Source organism: Gallus gallus, chromosome 4 (assembly GCF_016699485.2).
Source record: "Gallus gallus isolate bGalGal1 chromosome 4, bGalGal1.mat.broiler.GRCg7b, whole genome shotgun sequence".
NCBI classification, from domain to species: domain Eukaryota; kingdom Metazoa; phylum Chordata; class Aves; order Galliformes; family Phasianidae; genus Gallus; species Gallus gallus.
Genome location: NC_052535.1, coordinates 48,932,472 through 48,954,929, shown reverse-complemented (window position 1 = coordinate 48,954,929; position 22,458 = coordinate 48,932,472). Strand labels below are relative to the sequence as shown.

Genomic DNA, 22,458 nt, shown 5'->3' with positions numbered 1-22,458 from the left:
GTGGATAGCACAAACTTTCTTTGTCTACGAGACAAAGGTGCTATTCTTCTTGTATAATTTTTAAACTTAGATTGAGATATGCAATTAGAATTTCAGCCTAAAGGAATCAAACTTGGCAGAATTACAATGGAAGTTAGATTTTTGAATTGCAAGTGTTAAATAAGCTAGAGTTTCCTAGCAGCTACCAGAATTACTACCAGCTCAATGTACAATTAGGATTTTGTAGAGTCATTTCTTGGATGCAGCTTGTTTTGCTTTCATGTTCTTCCCAGCTTTTAGACCACCTGCCTTGATAGGTCTTTTTGAAATGAATTTCAGGGTGTGGGGGATTTTTATGAATGAAAAAATGTGTCATGGAAATTGAGTTAATAGGATTTATGTGATGAGGTGATCTGTGAATGAGCAGACACAGTTACAGTTTACATTTCATGTGGCCATGGGTGTGTTCTCTGTGTTCCACAGAAAGTTCCAGAGATGACTGAGGAGATGTAAGAAGCTTACATTTTATCATCATGTAACCGTAAGCATCACTTTGAGTGGCTTGGGCTGCCAGACCAGGGGCAATAGGTCCGAGTGGGTCCAGCTAATGCCACTGATGGGACCACATCTTCTACACCACGACCCCAGCCTAGTGTCCAACCCAGCTGTTGAGGTAGAATGATTGAGGGAAGGCAACCTGAAGCAAGTGACACAAACTAATCAAGTAGCTGTTTTAGTGGTGACTACTATAATTAAATTGCTCAGCAGTGTATTGCACAAGGCTATCTAAAAAACTGATGGAAAAAGGGTGTAATTGATAGCCTCCTATCATGACACTCAGTTGGAAGTACTGTGTATCTGTTGAATGTTATGTCATGAAACAAAATATTTTTTAAAAAAAGATTCAGTAAGGGAAATTCACTTTAGTTATCACAAGTGCTGTAACTAATGACTACAAAGATTTAGAACTTCCAGGTTTTAGTCTCATGAGTTTATGCTTTTTCCATCTTTTCCAGGGGAAAAATGCAGCCGTTTAAGCATGGCATAGCTTAGCTGTGCTAAAACACAAACAAACCAAATTGCATATCCTCCCAGGAGGCTGAAGTAAGGAAGGAGGAAAAACTACCCATCCAGTGTTTGTCTCATTTCAGGATTTATTGTTGGAAAGCAAGCAGATCCTCTGATGAATATCTGATGCACAAACTTGATTTTCGTAGAATATGATAAATGGGTAGAACTAGAAAAATTCTTTTTTAAAAAAGCAAAACCACAACTTGTTTAAGTAGCTGGGCATTTCCGTTTATTTTTAATGTGTTCTGTGGTTACACTAATTTGATTTGTGGCTGAAGAATATGGGAAGCTTTGTTTAAGATGCAACAAACCTGTCTGAATTTTGGTTTCTGTCTCATGGTTTTTACTAGCCTGTGGAGACTGGAGACCTGCTTACGCTTTCAGTCTAGGTTAGGTTTTGTGCCTGGAAGTTATTTTTCAGTGAAAGATCTTTCTCACTTTTGTCTGACAGCATCCAGTTTTTCATCAGACACTGATTGCTGTTAATCATTGGGTTGCTCTGGTGATAGAGGAACAATTGCTAAACATCCTTTTCTGTCCTCTCAGCCTCCTTTCATACCACCTGTTTTCTCTGTCCATATTCTGTGCCATTCTTGGACAGGTAAGGTCTTAGTTCTCAACAGTCTGTTGGGTAGAGATGCAGGTCAACAATAAAAACAAAAAGCCATGATTATATGCAGACATTAATGTTTGAAAATAGGTTTGTGTGGGCAAGACCTCGCTATGTACCATCTAGTAGTGTAACCAACTAGAGGCATGCAGCTGAAATTGCAAGAATGCTGCTGTTGCACTATGAGCCTTTTCAAAAAGGTTCAGATGGTTGGGTGTTTCTCTTCACCGAGAGAAAATGTTTTTCTTCATTTTCTGTTAAGCTTTGGTAGCTTAATGCAGTTTTAATCATATGACAGTACTCTGTGACCTCCGGTTACAAATTCCCAAGCTGGATAATTGTCTCTGGACTAAGGAACTCAAGACTGAACAAAGTGAGAGCCTTGGGACTTTGTGGTAAAGTTTTTAAGAGCATAGTAACGTACTTCTGTACAAAATTTCTTTACTGATCTGAAAAATTCCAGAGCGGGTTTGAGAGTCATTAACTTAAGGACTTTAAAGTTAGCTTGATGACTGTTCTTGATTTATTTACTTTTTTCCTTCTGATGGTCAACTATTTGAAGGTTTTCATACAGTCATTCATAAGTCTAGCATAGAAATGAAATGAAATTGCTGCTATTTTCCGTGGTAATCTTGTTTGGATTAGTAAACCAATGTTTATAGCCTTTCTATTTATTAAGATTACAAATTCAGTAAAGATGAGTAGTAGAGTTATGAATATCAAGCCATGCAGTAAATATAACTGTCATTGCACAGGTACTTTTTCATTATGGTAAGGACTGCAGATGACTTACTTTGTTTGCATTGGGTTTCTGGGTGCTTTCGTGAAAACAGTGGGTTTCTTTTCTTTTGAGATAGGTGTCCGTTCACCAGTACTTACTTTGTCAACTTGCTATCTTTTTTGTGATTATAGCTTTTATTTGAGTCCTGAATTAGGCTTTTCATTACTTAGATAACTTCTGCTGTGAAGAGACCTCCTTATTAATGCCTTTTCATTGTAGCTTTGATATTTTTTTTGTCTTGTCACCTAAAATTAGCTAACATCTGAATTAATGTGGTCAACAACTCTTGTGAAAATGTCAAACAGGAGTTTGTCTCATAAATATGTGTGATTTATCGAGGTATGATAATTAGACAGCATTTAACTTGAAATTGGAAAACACGTTCTAAAAACAAACTTGATCAAAAATCTTAAAAAGCTCTGTAGTTGGTATGGTGTATTAGTCTGTAGAATAATTTGACATTTTCTCTGAGTACAGAAAGCTTGGTGTGTTTTGATACTGTTCAGTGTCCTTGAGTAAGAAAAGAAATTTGTAGAATGTTTAAAGTTTTAAGAGATTTCAAGACTGGTTACTGGACCAGTGCTGCAGTGCTCACCATCTTGGGGTAAAGCGGGCGCCATTGAGATGAAGGCCTCACTGGGGCTCTTCTGTTCTGTGGTACTGCAGGTAAGTTCTGTGGGCAGTGGCTGTTGTCTGCGTCCTGTGAGCAGACAAACCCTTTTTTAATAGAATAAAAGTTACTTGTTTAAAGTATCTTCTTTCTCTTAGTTACTTCAGGAGAAGCATAGTATGTGGAGGGAAAAAAAGGGAGACAGGTCAGAGCAGTATTTCTCACCAGATTAATGAGCAGACACATCTATTCTGCATTTTCTTCTTCTATTGTCTTAGTGGACCAAGGAACACGGGTGGGTTTTTCTGTTTAAAAATTGAAGTCAGCGTTTCTGAGCAGTATCTATTATATCTTAAATGTCATCACTGAGTTTTCCTGACTTTGTGAAATCTCTATCCCTGATGGGTATTTGTGGAACTGTTGGGCTCAGATATGTAAATGCTGAACTTACACTTGAAACCTCCTGAATCTCTGAATCAGCTCTTCTTGGTTTGTCTGTCCAACTTGCTTCCTTGTTCCAAAATGTCAGTGTTGGTTCTCTCTGCAGAAATGGTGCCTTGCAGTTCTGCAGCTTTCAGTGCAGACAGTAGCACCAGGTCTTTCCTCACAGGCTTTCTCCCACAGCCTCCTGCAGTCACTGATGTGCAGCCTGTCCTTTTGGACGTGATATTTCAAGGGCAGTAAAACCAGCCTTGGAAATCATCCTATTGTGATTTTGTTTTTACTGTACACAGGTCAAGGGAGATGCAGATCAATATCCTTTTCTATCCATAGCAATCTGTGTTTGCCTTTTGTAGAAATGAGTGTTATCTTTTTTTTTTAGTTTGACAGTTCTTCTGATTTTATGACTGTAGTTTGTTCTTCTAGGTAGTGGATTCGTTCTTTTATTCCCCCCATACTGTTCATCCAACGTCAAACTGATGAGGAAGCTTAATCTATCATACAGTCAAAATTAATTCTTTTTCAGACATAAATCTCGTGATTGTTTTACTGACAATTTTTAAAGGTATGATTATATTGAAAATCCGTCAGCTGTGGTTTTTCTTCTATTGTTACTACTTTAATACATGGAAGAGAAGAAATGCCAAAAAAGATTAATCCTTTCATGTTTCACAGACCTGTTTGTTTCTAACGTGCTTCCGATTGTTTTTGAAATTAAGGTTTTCTTTGTGATTTGTACCTAATCTAGTAGCATTTTAATCACCTTTTGTAATTCCTTCCTGCAGTGCAATGGGACTGTTCTTAGGCTTAAAAGAACTATATGATTAAATGTTTTACTTCACTGGTGGTGTTGAACAGTTTCTAATTTCAGCATAATAGTTAGTCTGTTGTCAGCCTTACACCAAGGAATAGAATTTTGAATTGTTACCATATTATTAATGGAAAGTTTGCTTGTATCTGGCAAGCTGTAACATAACTAAGCAAAACACTTGGTGCTTTGGAAATGTGTTGGTAAATCATAGTCAATTATGTCGCAACTCTCAAGAGAACCAGAATTAAAAATAACGACAAACCATAAAGAATGAATGCATGTGTATTATGCTACTATCTTTCATACCTACTTAACAGGTATCAGAAACCAATTTTCTACGATGCTATTTCTATTCCTGCCCCATAAAGGGAGTTGTGTTTTTGTTCAAAGTACAACAATAGCCTTCGGTGGTAATTTAGAGAGCCTGTAGTTGAGTCTTTTTGCACAACTGTGGATGTGTGCATTTTTTTTGTATGGCCAGTTGTTTCAATCATCCATCTTACCTTTGTTTAGTGACGGAGTTGTAGTGTAGATAGCTAACTCTTGAGATATTTGTTAATACTGAAGAATTGGACGTGCTCCTTTTTAGGTGGAGTACTTAGCTGTTTCAGTACACTCAGCTTTCTTTATGTGTAAGCCATAGGATGATGATGTTTGTTTCAGGGTTTCTTGAACACCTGAAAGATTGTCCAAGGCTCGTGGGTCAGGTCTGGTGACTTGCAGGTCTCAGTCGCTTCTTTCAAGAGTAGCTGTGTGGTGGGGTTGGCTGCCAGGCTCTCAGCAACCACCTTTGCTGCCTGTCCTCAGTCGGACAGAGAGAGAACATGGAATGCAAATGCTTGGTGGTTGAAAGACTTAACAGACTCAGTTTGGGAAGGCTAATACAATCTATTGTGTGCTACTCCCCTGGCCCTGCAATTCCTGCCAGACCCTCCAGGCAGACAGCCTGTTCCACCATGGACCTCTCCACAGGCTGCGAGGAATGTCCTGCACCCAGGGCTGCTATACTTGCCTCTTCTACCCTGACCTTAGTGTCTATGCAGTTGTTTCACATTTTTCCCTCACATATGGGTTTTTTTTTTTTTTTTGGAAGCATTTTTTTAAATAAAGATATTGGATTTTCTATTTCACATTGTAATTCGTCATGGAAAATATTTTGCCCATGCAGAAGTTTGGCTTGAAAGATTGCCTAAATAATTTATTTGAGCCCTGTAAAGAATTGCTGCTGAACATGAGTAATGGTACTGTTTTCTCAAGTTGTACCTCTCCTTTAAAGGAATGTATGCTAATCTAGAAGATTTCAATATTTCCAATGCTGGAGTAACTGATAGTGTTTTCCTGAGAGCTTTACGTACAAGTAAAGACAAAGTCAACACTGTTACAAGTAGCGTGATATTTCAGCTCCTTGAAGATGATATAAATTCAAAACATAATAGTAATTTGTTATTGTGCATTAAGAACAGCTATCATTTTCAATAAGCTGACTGGCATGAGTTTTAGTTAGTTCTGTTGCATTTTTCTTTATGATGCCAACTAGAGTCTGGTGAGTGTTTTTAAAACATACTTAGATTTCCCTTGACACAGCAACAATAGTGGCAGCTAATATTTGTCAAAACAAATACCTCTAATGTAATGCTTTCTACCTTAGGGAAAGTATCTACTCTTTCTTATAGAACAAGTATAAATAAAACTGAGGACATTAAGCATCGCATATAATGGATAAGGAAAATGTTATGCTGTCAAACTACTTACTTGAGATTTTATTTCTTGGCACCCTTCCTACCCCAGTATATCTCTTTAACGTTTTTCAGAGACTTCAGAGCAGAGTTAGTGATTTAGCTAGTAATTTCTGGATCCTTGCATCACAGCCAGTATAATTCTTTAAACGCTCATTGATATGTTTTTAAAATGATCCTCTACCCCCTCATTCTCCATGGGAGATCACTAGGAAGTGCATAGCTTCCCATCTTTTATTTTGACTTTTCTATGGCTGGCTTGGTCTTTAAGGTTAGCAGGGGAGGAATCTTGAAGTGTCTCTATAATAAGGCAGTTCATAATGTGTATACGCTATGATGCAGAAGGCACGCAGAGAACAGCCTGTGGCTTTTTCTAGTGCATTAAGAGAACCACATTGCTGGAAACAGTGATATTTGCACTGTACCAAAAACTGTCTTCAGTTGAGAAGCAAGTTTTCTTCTGAAGTTCAGGTACCATCAAGATTGCTGACTGCTGAAAGAGAATTCTTTTTTGGACCCAGGATCTGAATGGTAGTGCTACCGTGTGGTTTATCAACCACTACTCCCAATCTTTTGTCATCTATTAATTTGCCCTCTGCCACGTTGCTGAGGTCATAAATGAAGATACTAAATAGTATCAGTTATAATATTGACTCCTGGGGTTATCCCATCATGACTGGCATGCACTTGGATTTCATGCTTCTGATCACAGCTCTTTGAGCTGAGCACTTCATCCAATTTTCAGCCCAACACGTTATCTCCTTATCTAGCCTCTGCTTAATCAGTTTGTGAGGATGTTCTTGGAGAAGGTGTCAGAAGCCTTACTGAAGTCAGAATTCACAATTCTCAGTACTCCCGTCAGCCAAGAAGCCAATCACTTTATTGTAAAAGGTTATCAGTTATGTCAGGCATGACTTACTGCTCATAATTCCATGCTGACAACTCCCAGTTGCCTTCTTGTCCTTCACATGTCTAGAAATGACTTCCAGAGTTATTTGTTCTGTACCTTTCAACACAATGGAAGTGAGGCACACTGATTGATAGCTCATTGAATCTTCCTCCTTCTCTTTTTGAAGAGGGAGTTGATTGTTTTATCTGATTCTCAAGATCTTCTCCAGATAGCCATGACCTTTGAAATCTAATTGTTTATCTGGAATTGCATTCTGCTGGGGATCAATGCAGTGTCTTCACCTGCAGAGTTTGCCCTGCTGAGAATTCAAGCACCACCACAGTGTTTGTATTCAGTGGGGTGGTAAGTACTCTGCTGTGTGGGCTTCCAAAGTGTTGCCCAGTGGTTTCTTGTCTATGGACACTGTAATTGTACCTTTTGTCCCTCGCAGGATAGTCCCATCTTAATGGCTTTCTAGTTATACAGGTTAATGTTGTTTCTAAATGGAGCAGTAAAAAGAAATCGATGCTTGGAATAGAGGAAAAGCTTGTACAATACAGTTTTCTTCTGCTAATTGCAAGGTAAGAAACTCTGAAAAACATGAAAAGGTTTAACCCAGAGCATGTATTTTACATTCTTGAAGATGAGAGGCCTTTCTCTAAAGTGATTAAAGTTGCATTAAGCATTAACCTTTCAAAGAAAAGATCCTCATTTCCTTCTGTGTTTCTCACTCTAATGTACTTATTTCATACAACCTAGAGAACTTAGCTGGTCATTCATGGCCAGGGAGCTGAGGTTGTCATGATTTGATGATGCTGATAACTGGACCTATTGTTGAAGTCCACTAATGTTTTCTGAAGAAGCTAAAACTGAACTTCTGATTGCTACAACTTTAATGGCTTTAGCTTTAGCTCCCTCTAAAATTCTCCGATTACATTTGTTGTAGGGGGATTTTTGTAAACTTTCTTTTTTTCTCAAGTTATGATAGAAAAGGCTTGGTGAGAACAAGGTGAGAACAAGCTGTTCTCTCGGTGTCTGACAATGTGTGTTTTCATCACATCACAGAGTATCCTAAGTGGGAAGGGGCCCACAGGATCACAGAGTCCAGCTCCTGGACCCACAGAGCACCACCCAAAATCCAATCCCTTTGAGGGTATTGTCCATAGCACCATAATGTTACCATGCATGGAAATGATGGTAAACTGAGGAAAGCATGCAAGTATATGCCAACAAGTTTTAGGTCTATACTGTAACTGCTGAAGTTTCAAAAGCAAGTTAAATTTGAATCCTTCATCCTGGTTGTGAGTTTATTAAATATCTATTCAAAATAAGCAGTCATTCTTTGTAAATATGGTGTACAGAGCGAAATAACCTTTAGTGAACTGCTTTGAGCAATAGAACAGTTAACAAGGATGATTTGTAATGAATCCTCATCTGAGGGATGTTCAGTTGAAATGAAGGAAGCAATTGATGTGAAGTTACTGTTTCTTGTTCTGTGTAGACTCAGCCAGAGTTTTAGTTGCATTTCCTTTGTTTCTTTCCTGACATCAGCCAACAGCTTGTCCCTTGAAAGACTGTTTCTTGGTTTCATCAGTCACGAAGAAAAATACCAATTGTTGTAAATGACATTTGGTCAATGGCAGGATTTAGTAGCGCTTATCCAAAACTCCTAATTCCTTCAACTCTGGCAAACACATACTGCTTGTGGGAAAGGACACAAATCAGAATCTGTAGCTTTGGTTTAGTTAAACCAACGTCAAAGTCTTAGAGGAGCACATAAGGGAATAGGGAGGAAGAAAGTTGCAGGAATATCTGAAAGCTGAAAGTTGGGCATAAACATGATCATCCCACAATTGCAGTTGCTTTGGTAACCTATGCTCAGTTCTTTGGTTTTGTCTGCCCTAGCCAGCGGATAGCTCCAAGACCTTTGTAGAGGTGGAAGGAAGCACTTCTAGAGTAGAAGTCCATGAGTGCTAAGTTGTAGGATCTGCACCTTGATTTAAGATACAGCAGGAATAAGAGGCAGAGCAGACAGCATCAGCTGTTTTTAAATAACCAAGCATCTTAGGCTGTTTCTTTTTTAGTACTCATTGTTGCTTATTGTTCCTACAGAGGGTTAAGTGCATTAGGTAGGCTGATAACTTCATTATTGTTCTACTTCACTGTTATTCAAGGCATGTTTTGTAAAGTACGTCAAGAAGGAAGACTGCTGTGATAATGGCAGCAGGTAGAGCAGTTCTGTGGCTGCAGAGGTGTGTTGTGCTTGGGCTTCATGCTGCTTTGTGCTTGCTGAAGAGGCAAAATGGGCATGAGCTGAGCTAGAGTAACATGAGTAGATTCACAAAGCAATGTGCAGTGTTGATGATGTGCGGAAAGCAGACCCTATAGCCAGTAAGGATATAGAGCAGGTATGTGTTTATTGGTGACGCGCGTACACCCTGGTGCAAGGGGGATCATTCCACCTAACTTGCACACCGTCCGAAGAAATTGTGCTATAGATATAGGTCAAACTAATACATAATCAATAGTTGACAGGAATTTGGATACATATTCACTACATTCCCAAGAGCCTTCCCTTCATTGATTTCTGTGTTCAGGCAAAAGTGATGTTGTAATGCAAAGACAGGTCTAGAGATATTATAGGCAGATGGTACCCTCTTCCTTGAAAGCAATGATTATCTGACATTTATTGAAATAAGTATATATCTGCAGTGGAGCATGGCAGCAGGCCAGAATTCATTCTAGTGCAATCTTGAGCCAAAGAGACAAGGATGTTGTTTTGCAGCAAAGAAATGGGATCATCCTTCTTCGTAGCTCTGGTTCAACCAAGCCCATTACACATAAGAAATGAAGGTCAGTTGGGATGCTCGCATGCATGCCTAAACTTAAGTGTACTTCAGTATTCTAGCCATACTGTTTCTGGGACTCAGAATAGGTATTTTATAATCTAATCAGATTCTGAGTAATAGTCAGATATAAAGGAAATGGGTAAGTACAGATGTAAAGGAAAAGAGCTGAGTGAAGCTTGGAGGACTGAAGATAAAAGGTGTGAGTAATTAAAAATGTAGTGAATAGCTTTTCATTCACTCATTTAAAGTTTTGTTACTACTTCATTAGCATAAATCATCATCACATCTGATGTTGGGGATTAGATCTATGAAAACCAAGGAAACAGGATGATTCTTTAAATTGAAACAGAGGATGCTGAACCCCATGGAATCTGACCCTGTATAGTTACCGGTTTACAACATACAATCCATTTAATAAATTAACTGTGCTGTAGCATACAGGTACTAAGGACAAAACATATGCTGAGAACTCAGCTCAGAAATCAGTCCCGTGGTGGCTATGAACCTAATAATTTCTAACCCAAAGGTAATCATAGTCATTTTATAGCTATTAGTCTAAGTGCCAGCAGTCGTATTTGGCTTACAGACATCTCCCTGTCCTCTGTCACTCTACCCTGATCTACAAGGAGACTGAAATGTGGCTGTGAAGGAAAGACAACAAGCCTGGCATCAAAGTAGCAGGACATACAAAGCACTTTGCCTTGTCATCTAGACTTGAATATTCGTCAGAAATCATTAAAGCATATTATGAGTATTGCAATTCTCTATTAACTCACAGAGTTTGTGGCATAGGGCTCTATCAGTAAGCTGAGCAGTTGATGATGAAAGTCCAGTAAGGAAAAAGAAGGTGGCTCTTCAATATAACTGTGCAAAATATGGGAGGACTAATAAAGAAACATGATGTAAAAGCATTCCAGACATGCTGCCCTGTTGGAATTAAAATGAATGATGGAGTAGAGACCTCTACAGTAGAATCCCGTGGCCTGGTGCTGTCCTTCCCACGGGGCAGACAATATGAATGTTGGTCATTCTGGATTTCTTGTCTCTTCTCCATCACACCACAGTTCTGTAGTTCAGGTTCATAATGAATATTTTTCACTTTGCTGTTTGTAACTCAGGCTAATGGCATCCTTGGCATTGCTGTGGCTAATGTAGTAACAGATCCCTGCATGATTTGAAGGTATTAGGAATAAATCATTCAAGCCACAGGGAGAGTTGCCTCCCTCCTTTGAGCCTTGTGGTTTACCTTTTTTTAGGAGAACTTGTTTTATCTTCCCTTCAGGCTCTTTAATGTTCCTAACCTGTAGTAATTGCCAGCTGAACTAATATTTCCCCAGGTATCCACATGGATAGAGTATCACAAATTGCAGCTAGTAGTCTCTATCAATGAGATGTCTGCTGTACTTCATGAAGCATCTTTCAAAAGCAGAGTTAAGACTGTGAGGTTCCAATCTTGGGTGGGTGAGCGAGCCAAGGGAAGCTGGAAAATGAGTTAACTCATCCTCCAGAGACGACAGCATTGTCCTCTGGTATCTGGGAAAGACAAGCATGGAATTTTACTCTGTACAAGAGTAAAAGCAATGATTTGAGGCTTTTTGGACGGTGAGAGGGACTCCTAATGAGATGTGTAAGGACTGTCTGAAAATATTTACAAATAAAGAATGCTCAAGAGAATCTCTAGAAGACTGTTATTCATAGTTACTGTTCCTTTTTGCCGGATATCTGTTCTTTGAGTAGAAGTTACATAAAGTCGGTACTGCACTGCAGTGAGATAAGAGGACTAAAGCTACAGCGTTTTCAAGCGTACATTTTGAAATGTCATTCCAACATATTATGAAAAAGTCGCCTGTTCTTTAGGATGTAGGTTTTTGAATGGCACAATTGCTTTCTATAGTTCTATATTTTAATTTCTTCGGTTAAGTGAGCATTTACTCTTTTCAAGGCATTCTTTTCTGTTTTGAAATTAGACCTCTTGTATTTTCTGCTGTTTCAGCGCTGTTTACAGCACATAAACTCATTTATTTATTAGCCATAGAGTGTAATTGTCCACCTCCTTCTGTGCTCTGCAAATTTGTTTTTGCAGTTCATTTTTGCTTTCCTTTAAAGAATGATGTTCTTACTGTTTGTTTGAACTTTATTTTGTGCAATGCCGTGAATGTTTTGGCAGAGATTTAAAATTCAGTTAATTCTTTCAATTTGGGCAGGGAAGCAGCACTACCCTTACGCAAGCAGCAGACTTGGTGTCATGGCATTACTGGTAACTTTCATCTGATTGCAGTATTCACCAAAATAATCACCTCTTTCTGCGGCTGTTTTATGTATGCCAAGCCAGATGACATCAGCGGGTGATGAGGCTGCCTGCTGTTCTGGGAGTAAACACAGTATGATGGTAGGTACAGGCGCTTGGCAATATGGGTGTTGTTAAGAGAGCAGAAAAAAACTGTGATGCATATCAGTACTTCTGAGTACCTCTTGAATCCTCGTACCTGCCACTGTCAGCCATAAAACAGCTGCTTCCCATGACAAATGACCAATTCTCTGCCATTTCCATGTAAAGTCTGCTTTTGCATATGGTACAGTAATGTGAAAGAAATAATAAAAACCGAAGGTGGGGTGGTATTGAATTCAGGGAAATAGGGCTATTTGCTGCTGAATTCTTTTTTTTAATAGATCTATTTCGAGAGCTGAACTTGGTCAAATGGGCGCTTTGCTTTAGGAGCTCTGTTCAGGCCAGCAGTGGATAAGCTTTGGGACAACTGAATAGCTGATTCTATCTGAATCTATTATTTTGTAATAAATTCAAGCCTATGCTCATATTTTTACAAAAGCCATATTTTGATGGTCATATTCTTCTTGCTACCTTATTATAGTAATAGCAATTACTACCCTAATAGGCTCTGCTTGGAGGATTAAGGGTCATCACTCCTGTAGTTAAATATTACGTTCTTCTGCAGTTAATGCCATAGTCAAAGTTGTATGCAGATTGCCGTGTGTCTGCTCCTATCAGAATTCCTTTTGCTGATTTTAGGATCCATAGTTCTTTGTCCCATTTTGACTTGCTGTGTTACACAGAGTAGCCAGGAGCAGATCAGGAGTGTGATGGTAACTGGAAATTAACAGAGAGGTAAACAGGGGTTCTAAGCTCGTGGTGGGGAAGGTACAATATTACTACTTCTTGATGGCATGCACTCTGCAAAAGGAGTAGTAATGCTGAGTTAGCTCATGCTGAAAAAATACACACCTGGGGCATGGGAGAGACAGGCTGTATTAACTCTTGCATGATTCTCTTTCATTTTAGGTCAGAAGGAGGTTTAAAATACCACTTTTTTGGAAGTTGAGTGAAACGTACCTCAGAGTGACTTTAAAATAAAGCCATTGGCCAGACAGGCTGGCTGCATTAGGAGCTACAGGAATCTATTAGGTAATAAGAGGACAGTCTGAATGTATTTCCTTGGGAATATTTAATATCATTAGTGGTTCCGATGGATGAGGAATGTAGCAGTACTTCTTTTGCCAATTAAAATTTCAACTTTGTGAAGTAAGTAGAGTCTTTAAATGTTTAGACAATTACTAGAAATAACTGAGAGTGGAAAGCAGCATTTATTCCTCCTTCCTGCAAAACGTAATTAAACTAACTTGCACTGCAGGTTTGCTCAGAAACCTGCAGAGGTATTGTGCAGAAGGTTCAAGCTGTCATATCTCCTTTCCAGCCTGCACTGAAGAGAAGACATCTGCTTTGGATGGTGCTTGATGCATGAGTCTCCTTGTGACTATGAAGTCTGTAGTTATCTAGTGCAATATAGATAAAGAATGCATGGTTTATTAGCAGCGTCAAGCTGGATGTAACCAATGGCTGGCTCATTTTCTGTAAGGTGTCTGTGGAACAGGCAGCCCTGTATTGATTGCATCTGATGAAACTTTTCATGCATAAATGAACAATTGAAGAACAAATGCTCTCCTCTGGAATTGAAACACAATGACAGCAGGCTGGTGAACTAAAGCTCTTGTCTTTAATTAATGAGTTAGTATCTCCTTCCCCCTACCAGCCTTCTTTTCCTGTGGAGCTATTGTTTCTGAGCTTTGTAGTGAGCTATACTGCCACTTATGGCAATGAGCTGTTTGCTTTTTTAAAGGAATCACATGTGTAATCATATTCCCTGCAAGATATTTAAAACAGTGAGATTGATACAAAGTACTGAAAATGTTACAGAATTTGATTTGTATATAGTATTTCATTCTTCCTTCAAACTAGACCTCCTGCGTATTTGTATACTAACTATTACTGTAATATTTCCATCTTGTGATATATTATTCCCAAATGAGTATCAAATAGCACCTGGCTATAAATAACAAATATGTTTTCCCCAGTTGGTATTTTCATAGATGTTCTTCTAGTGAGGGCTAAGAGGTTTTAAAAATTTGTCCTAGTTTTGGGTGGGATGTAGTTAGTTTTCTTTCTAGTAGCTGATAGGTTAAGATACGTGGGTACGTGACTTAGCACATGGTGACTGGCTGTTGAGTTTTTGCATATGTTTTCTTGAGGGTGGAGGTGAGTTACTATCTTGCAGTGTGACGTGCTGTGTCCTTTCTCTGCAGCGTGCCTTTCCCATTCAAGAATATTCTTCTGTTCAGTTCCTCTTATTTCCTTAGCTTCATCTTTGCATTCTGTGATGTAAGAGCAAGGAAATTCAAAACTCTTTGACAGAGGGACTTTTTCATCTTCCTGCTGCTGTGGTGTGAAGAGAATCTGATAGCATTTTTAACAAATAGGACAGCACTTCTGAAAAGAGTTCCTGTGGGAAACAAAAGTCTGTTATGTGCTAGATGTAAACTTGGTATTGCTATGATTTCAGACGTACCGAAGACCCTTTTTGATTTACCACCTAATTCTTCTTGGAGACCAAACCCCACAGTGTTCACACAGTTAATTCTTAGATAGGACTGCATCTAACAACTTCAGTACCTTTTGTTGTGCTTAGGTGATATCCATGCTTTGAATTAATGGCTTAATTGCCAAGAATGTTATCCATTGCTTAAGACAACCTGCAGTGTACTGAGCTGTGCAGTTCTAGAAATGCTGCTTCCAGCCAGTCCTTAGAAGGCACTGTGTTTCTATAAGGCTGTATCAGGAATGCTTTGGTGTCCAGCTTTGCTCACCTGTCTGAAAGCTGTTCCATGTAGGAGTTTGCCAGCCAAGTGCTTTGGCAGAGTTGTGGCCAAGGCCAAATGTTGTTTTTTGTTCTAATTCCTACTTCCCTTTGAAGTGTGTTGCTAAAAGCCTTTGCTGTCAACTGAGGGTTGTTGGTTTTTAAGTTTATGACACATTGCTAATTTGTAACCATGTCCACAATTCCTTACAGGTCTCCAGCAACAGGCAAAGGTACCACCTTTCCTTCTTCGAAACATTCTCCTTGTGTCTTTGGTGTGTTTCCTCTCTGACCAGCTTAAAATTAAGTTTACTGCTGTTCTGTTTTTTAGCCTATTAGCTTATAAAATCAGACTATTTGCCCGTGAGAAGTAGCTGAGTACAGATACGTAAGAGACATAAAGATACTAACCCTTGACAAGTGAGATGTAAGGGAATGTAATGCAAAAATCCAGAATTATTTTATTCATCTTTCTTGTGTTTCTTGTACTTCTTAATTATAAGTACCTTTTCCCAAAGGATTATATCTCAGCATAACCCTTTTTTCCCCCTACTGTGTTGGGTGGTTTTTCCCACCACCTTATGCTTTTTGGATGGCAAAAAGGCCTTGCTCTGATTAACTTCACATTTTAGTCTCAATTGTTACTGTACATATAAGAAAAGTTAACTGTAGAGGGCAGTATTGATGAGTATTTTAATGGAGTGGTTGGATCCTTCCAAAAGCAGTGACATTGAAAATAATACTGTAATTTCCTAGAAAAGTCATGTTGAAGAAACCAAACAACAAAACAGAAAGCTAATGGCCTATCACAAGCACTGAAAGCTTCCTATTCTGACTATGACTTGACTGTTTGTTTAAATACTTACAATGAAACGCATAGTTTATGTGGGTGTGCTCTTAATCTACAGTTCTAGATCTGAGAAGCCCTGGATGATCAGACAAAATGTATGCTTTAGCTCATTTCGATGATATTTATTTCTTTACTAAACTGTTGGCATTCTAGTCTCTGTGTTCTTTGTAGCAACCCAAGTGTGGAATCTCCCATTTCCCCTCTGCAGCATGTTGCTCAGACTTTTCATTCTCATGGACCAATCTGGTTGATCAGAGTGAGTTGGATGAAGTAATGTGTGACATCAATTTTTAGGGTGTTGTCTTCGCTCTGGAAAATGCACAATAGTATGCGGTAGAGAAAACACTGCTTTGTTTAAGTTGTTTCAGCTCCAGTTGGTTTCTGTGATAGCTAAAATGTTGTGGGAGAGGGAGAAATTATTTCTTAGTGTAATTGCCTTGTAAAAAGCACTGTCTGTGCCATTCAGACAGCTTTTTCAGCTTGCAGTAGTCAGATGAAATTTCAGCACTTTGGAGAGAGAGTGAAATAGGATTACTTCGTGACTGATTCATTCTGTTTTTCCTGAAACTAGAAAATTTCTGTCTCCAAGGCACGCATATATGACTGATATTTCAGACTCATAGGGTAAATTTAAAGGGTTCTAGTGAATTAAAACTGGAAATAGATTATTCCTTGTAACTCTGTAACAGTGGAGTTGGTTTCTGCTGCACTGAAATTTTCAGTGGGACCCAGCTGTAGGAATACCATATGATTATGTAGCACCAGTTGGCATAAAAATAGAATAATGGTATCTTTAAGATGGGAAGCAAGAGGAGCAGTCTGGCGGAGGAAAGCTCATGCAGTCTAGCTGCAAAAGGCTGGAGGTGCTCCTTTACTTGCAGCTGCTATCATGAGACCAGAAAGCACAAACAAAAGGAATGCCTTGGGAGCCCATAAAGCTTTCTGTTGGTGCATGCTTGTCTTCCATCTTCCACATCCAGTGCTCTTACATATTTCTGTACATATCCCCAGCCCAGAATTGTCAGAGAGCAAGCAGTTGAAAATTGCTCATGTCATTGTATTTATTGGACCGTGGTTTTGGTCATTTTTAGTGACGAGGGCAAACCAACGTTAACTTTTACATCTTTGGCAGAGAGGCTTTGTGCCGTCCAAAATACTGCTGCTAAAAAATCCTCTGTATTGATATTGTGATTGCAAAGATGTTTTTCTCTTGAAGCTAGCAATTACCGAGAGATCTGAAAAAGTAGCTCAGGCTGCTACCTGTGCTTTGTTCTGAAGATGCCCTTTTGCAAATCTATAAATCCTGACCAGCCCAACGGAGCTCTTTAAGAGATGTTATTAGTTCGGTTTAAGTCAAGCAGTTTGACATTCTTTGAACAGAAGCATTTATTGAGGTTGGTAGGTGATATTCTTGTACTTCAGCTCAGAATTTGAAATTCGTCTCTGCTATGAGCACACATGGTTTGTTTCTAAATGCTTTGCAAAGTAATCCTTCATTTGCTAGCTTCTCCCAGATGCCATCAGCATCTCCTTCTGCACCTGTTGTCTGTGAAAGTGGCCTAGGGGCTCCTACATCTAGTTACATGCCAGGAGCTCCAGAAGAGCAGAGAACCCTGTGTGATACATTTGGCTTTTCTTAATTAAAATTGCCAGTGTCTACCTGTGCAGTGTTACATGTTGCTTTGCAGAATGGGACAGCTCTTGGAGAGTAACAGCCAATTTAAATATACTGTTTTTTAATGCATATCACAATATAGGAGAGCCGTAACAAATTTCAACAGTAGCTTGCATGAACTATGCAAGCTCATCACAGATAGTGTACTATCTGTGATATTTTACTTTTGAAGTACTTCTTAGTAGAAGTGACTAATTTACTTAGGTGTACAGTGGGACATTTTGAAATTCAAAACCACAGCCAGGAGGGGAACAACTGTTTGCATGAATTGATACTGATAGGACATGGGGGAATGGTTTTAAGCTAAGAAGGGGAAGTTTAGGTTAGATATTAGGAGGAAGTTTTTCACTCAGAGGGCAGTGAAGCACTGGAACAGGTTGCCCAAGGAGGCTGTGGATGCCCCATCTCCGGAGGCGTTCAAGGCCAGGCTGGATGTGGCTCTGTGCAGCCTGGTCTGGTGGTTGGTGACCCTGCCCATGGCAGAGGGGTTGAAACTCGATGATCTCTGAGGTCCTTTTCAACCCAGGCCATTCTATGATTTCTTTTGGTCAGTAATGCTTTTGATAATCGTGGTATTTGCAGAACAGTCTTTTGTGTAACGACTTACTGAGCGGGAAGGAAGAATGGTATTACACATGTCTAATGTAGTAGTATTCCAAAGGCTGGTTAGGGCTGCTAAATGCGCTGCCAAAACCACTGTAAACAGGTCTTTTAATCCGATTAGGTCTCTGAAGTGTTGATACAATACAGACCAATAACTCCTGCAGGAAATCCAGCTGCTTCAGGTTATTGCACGAGTAATAGTGCCTTTTTTTCCTACTCACATGCTGGCCAGAGCTTTTCATTCACCACTGATTTGAAACACTCTACTGTGCACAGTATTGCATCTTCATAAAAATGAAGAGGAGAAATAGGGCTGATGGCTGGGTTGGGCTGTGGTGTGCAGGATCCCCAGAGGGTGCTGGGGAGTGGCAGTGACAAAGGCCTCACGCATTTTGGTGGCATTTCACCTTTTTTGTGAGCCAGTTTTCAATATGAAATGCATAAAAATTCCTCCAAATGCTAACATGATCTTCATGGTGTGTTGACAGACAAGCAAAGCTGTGACAGGGCTTTTACTCAGGAGTCCTGCTCCTAGGATACTTTGCAGTATAGCTGGGCTCCGGTGTGGGGTTTCCCGTGGCCTGGCTGCCTCCCTGCCCTGCAATGTGTGTTTCACCAGAGTCACGTTACAAATATACATGTCAGACAGCACAAAGGTTTTCTGTCTTTTTGCAGGGTGGCCTCATCTTCCTGCTTTTCTTATAGCATTGTGACTCGAGGCCTTAATTCTCTGGCAGGTGTTATAAGGTGTATTTTTTTGAGCCCTCTATCTCTTGGCTCTAAGGATACTCTCTGCTCTGTGACTTTATGAAGCTGTTTTTCCTACATTCTGAACTTCAGTTGTCTTGAACTTGTATTACACATCACATTTCGGTAGAATACCCTCAAAGTATTTGTATAATTTTTACTGTGTGTTGCAACGACGTTCCCGACTGTTTTAACTCAGAATTTCAGATGTAAATGCTGCTTTAACGTTACTAATGGTTGCCTCTAATATCGCTATCTCAGAGTCGTGTAACAAAATCTCCTACAGAGTTTCATCTGTGCCTTCTATTTTAAATGCATATTTTCTCGGAAATTGGCAGATGATTGGATGTTTGGGATTTCCTAATAATCGTTGCTCTTGTGAAGAACTGGGTGAAGTTGAATATTCCCATTGAAATAGACTGGTGAGGGCTTTGGAACTCGGCAATTTCTACCTTTTAGGAAGCCGCACTGCCTTGCTTTTGTCTCAGAATTTATTATGCTTCCCAAGTATAATGTGACACAGTGAATAGGGCAGGGGGTGGGGACAGCGTCTTCAGCTGACACACCGCTATCAGCGGGACCGTGTTTCTGGCCGTAAGATTTCACAGTCATTGGTCGTCCGAAGAAAGCCTTTCCATCTGAGGATTGGACAAGACGATGCGTCAGTTTGCTGCCCGTCTCCAAGGTACTGCTGATGCTGCCTCCACAAGCTGGCTAACGTCACAGCTCCATCACCCAGCGGGGTGTGGGCTTTTTTCTCCTCTCCTCTGTTTTAATTCTGTATTTGCTTCCTCCTGCATTTCTTAATCTGTCTTCTGCCAAATGCTAACAGCATGATATTTTGCAATCATTTAGGTGAATACAAGAAGGACGAACTCCTGGAAGCTGCTAGGTGAGTGCTGCTTAGAATATAAAACATATTTTGGGGGTGGAAGGAGGAGAGGAGAAGAGATTTTCAGAACAGTGATGTTTTATCATTGCTTTTCCATGAAATGATGCAAACAGACCGCTTAATTAGCATAAATCTCTTTGGACTTTCCAGTCCGGTACAAATGGAAAAGCCTGTTTATGTAATTGAAATCCCCCATTGTGGTGGTTATAAGGTTAATATTGAGGTTTTTGCTTTAAGCTGCTTAAATCCTCTTTATCATTTTGTGACTGTTCTTTTCAGGGACAAATTAAATATTAGAAATAATCCTTTGTTGTCTTTTTTTTTTTTTAACTACTACCTTAGGATTTATTTTGAAAATAGGCTTTACCAGACAGAACATATGGAAGCCTATAGAAAAGGTGTAAAGTTCAGTCTTATATTCCAAAGATGCTTTCATCCTTCCTTTTCGTAGCACGAGACCATATTTATAGGCTGTTTATCCTTCTGAAAAATTTTATCATATAGGTATGTAGTTATTCCAAATGTTGTGGGCCATATGCGAGGTAAAGGTATTCAGAACAGGCAGTCAGCAAATGGCTTTCAGAGGATCTGTAAAATTAGATAAAAGAAAATATAGGATGAGGTTAAGGAAAGAAATGAAGTGTGCTTTTGTACCATCTATTATAATGTTACTTTGTGTAATTACCCCTGGTTTTGAAATGTTCAAAAAATCCTTTGGCCATTTGACGTTCTCCCTGGCAGAGTACAGATTTCAGTATATGATACTTTGATGTCCAGCTCCTTAACAAATCTTTTGCAGAGAGCTGTGTTTTTTTTTTCCCCTTTTCCTAATTCCCTCCTCTTGCTTTACAGGAGTGGTAATGAAGAAAAACTGATGGCTTTATTGACTCCTTTAAATGTGAACTGCCATGCAAGCGATGGACGCAAGGTAAGTTAAATACCTGTTTTATACTTCCATTTTTCAAGAAAGTCCAATTTAACCGTAGTGAGAAGCTTAGATGTATAAATCCAGACCATATATGTGGGTGAAACCTAAATGATGCATTTTTTACCATCAAATTAAATGCTCTTGCACCTGACACTGGCAGTTGTGACAGACCAGCAGTCAGTAGATATGAATTTATTTTGCTTGTCTTTTTTCTTTTAAATGTCAGACCCTGGCATTCATGTAAAGTGAGACCCTAGGACCTTTGGTAACAAAACCAAAATTCACTGTTGCACATGAATAACTGAGGGAGGGAAGCTGTTATTGTGTGCGAACGCTGTCTGAGTGAGGCGATTTGTATTCAGCTTAGCCCCTAATGTGCTGCCACATAGACTGGCAGTGTATTGATGTGATTAACACCTTCTGCATTTTCTTAAAATTCGCCTTATTGTTTTGACTCTCTCTGTCAGAGATGTTTGAGCGAGTTAAATTAAGGATTAGACTGAAACTGGAGGAGGGAAGAACACACAGAGTGAGAATTAGATAGTACCATTTATGATGTTTGAGACATCGAGGTGCTGGTCGGTCTAGACTGTTGGATTTTCAGACATTGGGGGTTTTATTTATTTATTTATAAGTGTACCAGAACGTTCCTAATCTGCATCTATTAATCAGATCTCTCATGCAACAACGCATCTCATCCTTGGAGAGGAAAACATGAGAGTGTTTTTTCCTGTATAGTGTGTTGGTGCATCCTGTAGACCTCTGCCCATTTTAGAGCATTTATGAAACTGCATGATCCTACTGAAATCAGTGGAGATGCACCAGATTACACTGCCTTTTCATTAAAAGACATTGCTGATTGTAAGGATATGTTTGTGAAAATAACTCCAATTTTTAATATAAATTTTAAACTGTTTTCTCGGTTGTGATACTTGTAATGCCTAGTATGTGGAGGAAAACCCAGTTTTCAGATTGTTTACATTTATGACTGATGAAAGTTTCAAATCTTTTAGGTTTTTAAATCAGTTAACTTTATGATCTAGGAACAGTTGAAGAGGGGCTTTATTTAGTTTATCTCCAGTATTCCATCCTTCACATATTTTAAGATTAAATGTATTGCCCATAGTTCTTAGCTTTTCTTTTTCGTTTCTTTAAAGACTTTTCTGTCCAAATGAGACTGCATTTGGATATGAATAGTGCACTGCGCTATAATAATTAAGTGCTGTGATGTGCAGCAATGCATTACTGAGTAATTGAGTTACCATAACTATTGATTTAAGGCCAAAGGCTGAGTTGTGATGTCTCTCGATAAGAAGAGGTATCAGGCCCTGCAGATATGTCTTCTGCAATAATTCACTCTAAAATGAGGGAAAAAAGTTCTTATTAATTTACTAGAAATTCATATATTATTGCATCCTTTGAACTAGTTTGGAAATTTATGCTCATAACTCAGCAAGCCTATTGCAGTTAAGATTATTCAATTTGGACACTTCAATAATTTGTGTTTGGTTGTTAGCAAATGTATTGGTTATTAAAAGTCCTTGAGAATTAAGATGGCTTACCATCCATATTAATAAGCCTTTAAAATGATGTCTACCAGATATTCTTTTCATCATACATGTGCAAACTGTTTAATGTGAAGTAATTCTCCACAGCAAGTGTGCTATATAACTGTTAAATGTTTTAAGACGTGACTTTCAGGTCCTGAGCATTTTATCTCCCAAAGTTCTACTGCAAGTGAAGGGAGCTTCTCAGTCTATAGCATAGCTTTCATGTAAATCCAAGTCTCTCATGGGGTTGCTGCCTCCAGTTGACCTATCGTGATTTCCCCTAGCTGCA

At 39.1% G+C, this 22,458-nt stretch overlaps 1 protein-coding gene across 3 annotated transcripts in view; it reads left to right on the top strand.

Annotated features, from left to right (window-relative positions):
- TNKS (tankyrase) overlaps positions 1-22,458 on the top strand; it is a 113,211-nt gene that overhangs the window by 37,279 nt on the left and 53,474 nt on the right. For all 3 annotated transcript variants that reach the window (XM_046939853.1, XM_046939854.1, NM_204340.2), the window contains 2 exons: positions 19,655-19,691; positions 20,544-20,619. In XM_046939853.1, the coding sequence (XP_046795809.1) occupies positions 19,655-19,691; positions 20,544-20,619 (113 nt within the window). The remainder of the gene's footprint in view (positions 1-19,654; positions 19,692-20,543; positions 20,620-22,458) is intronic.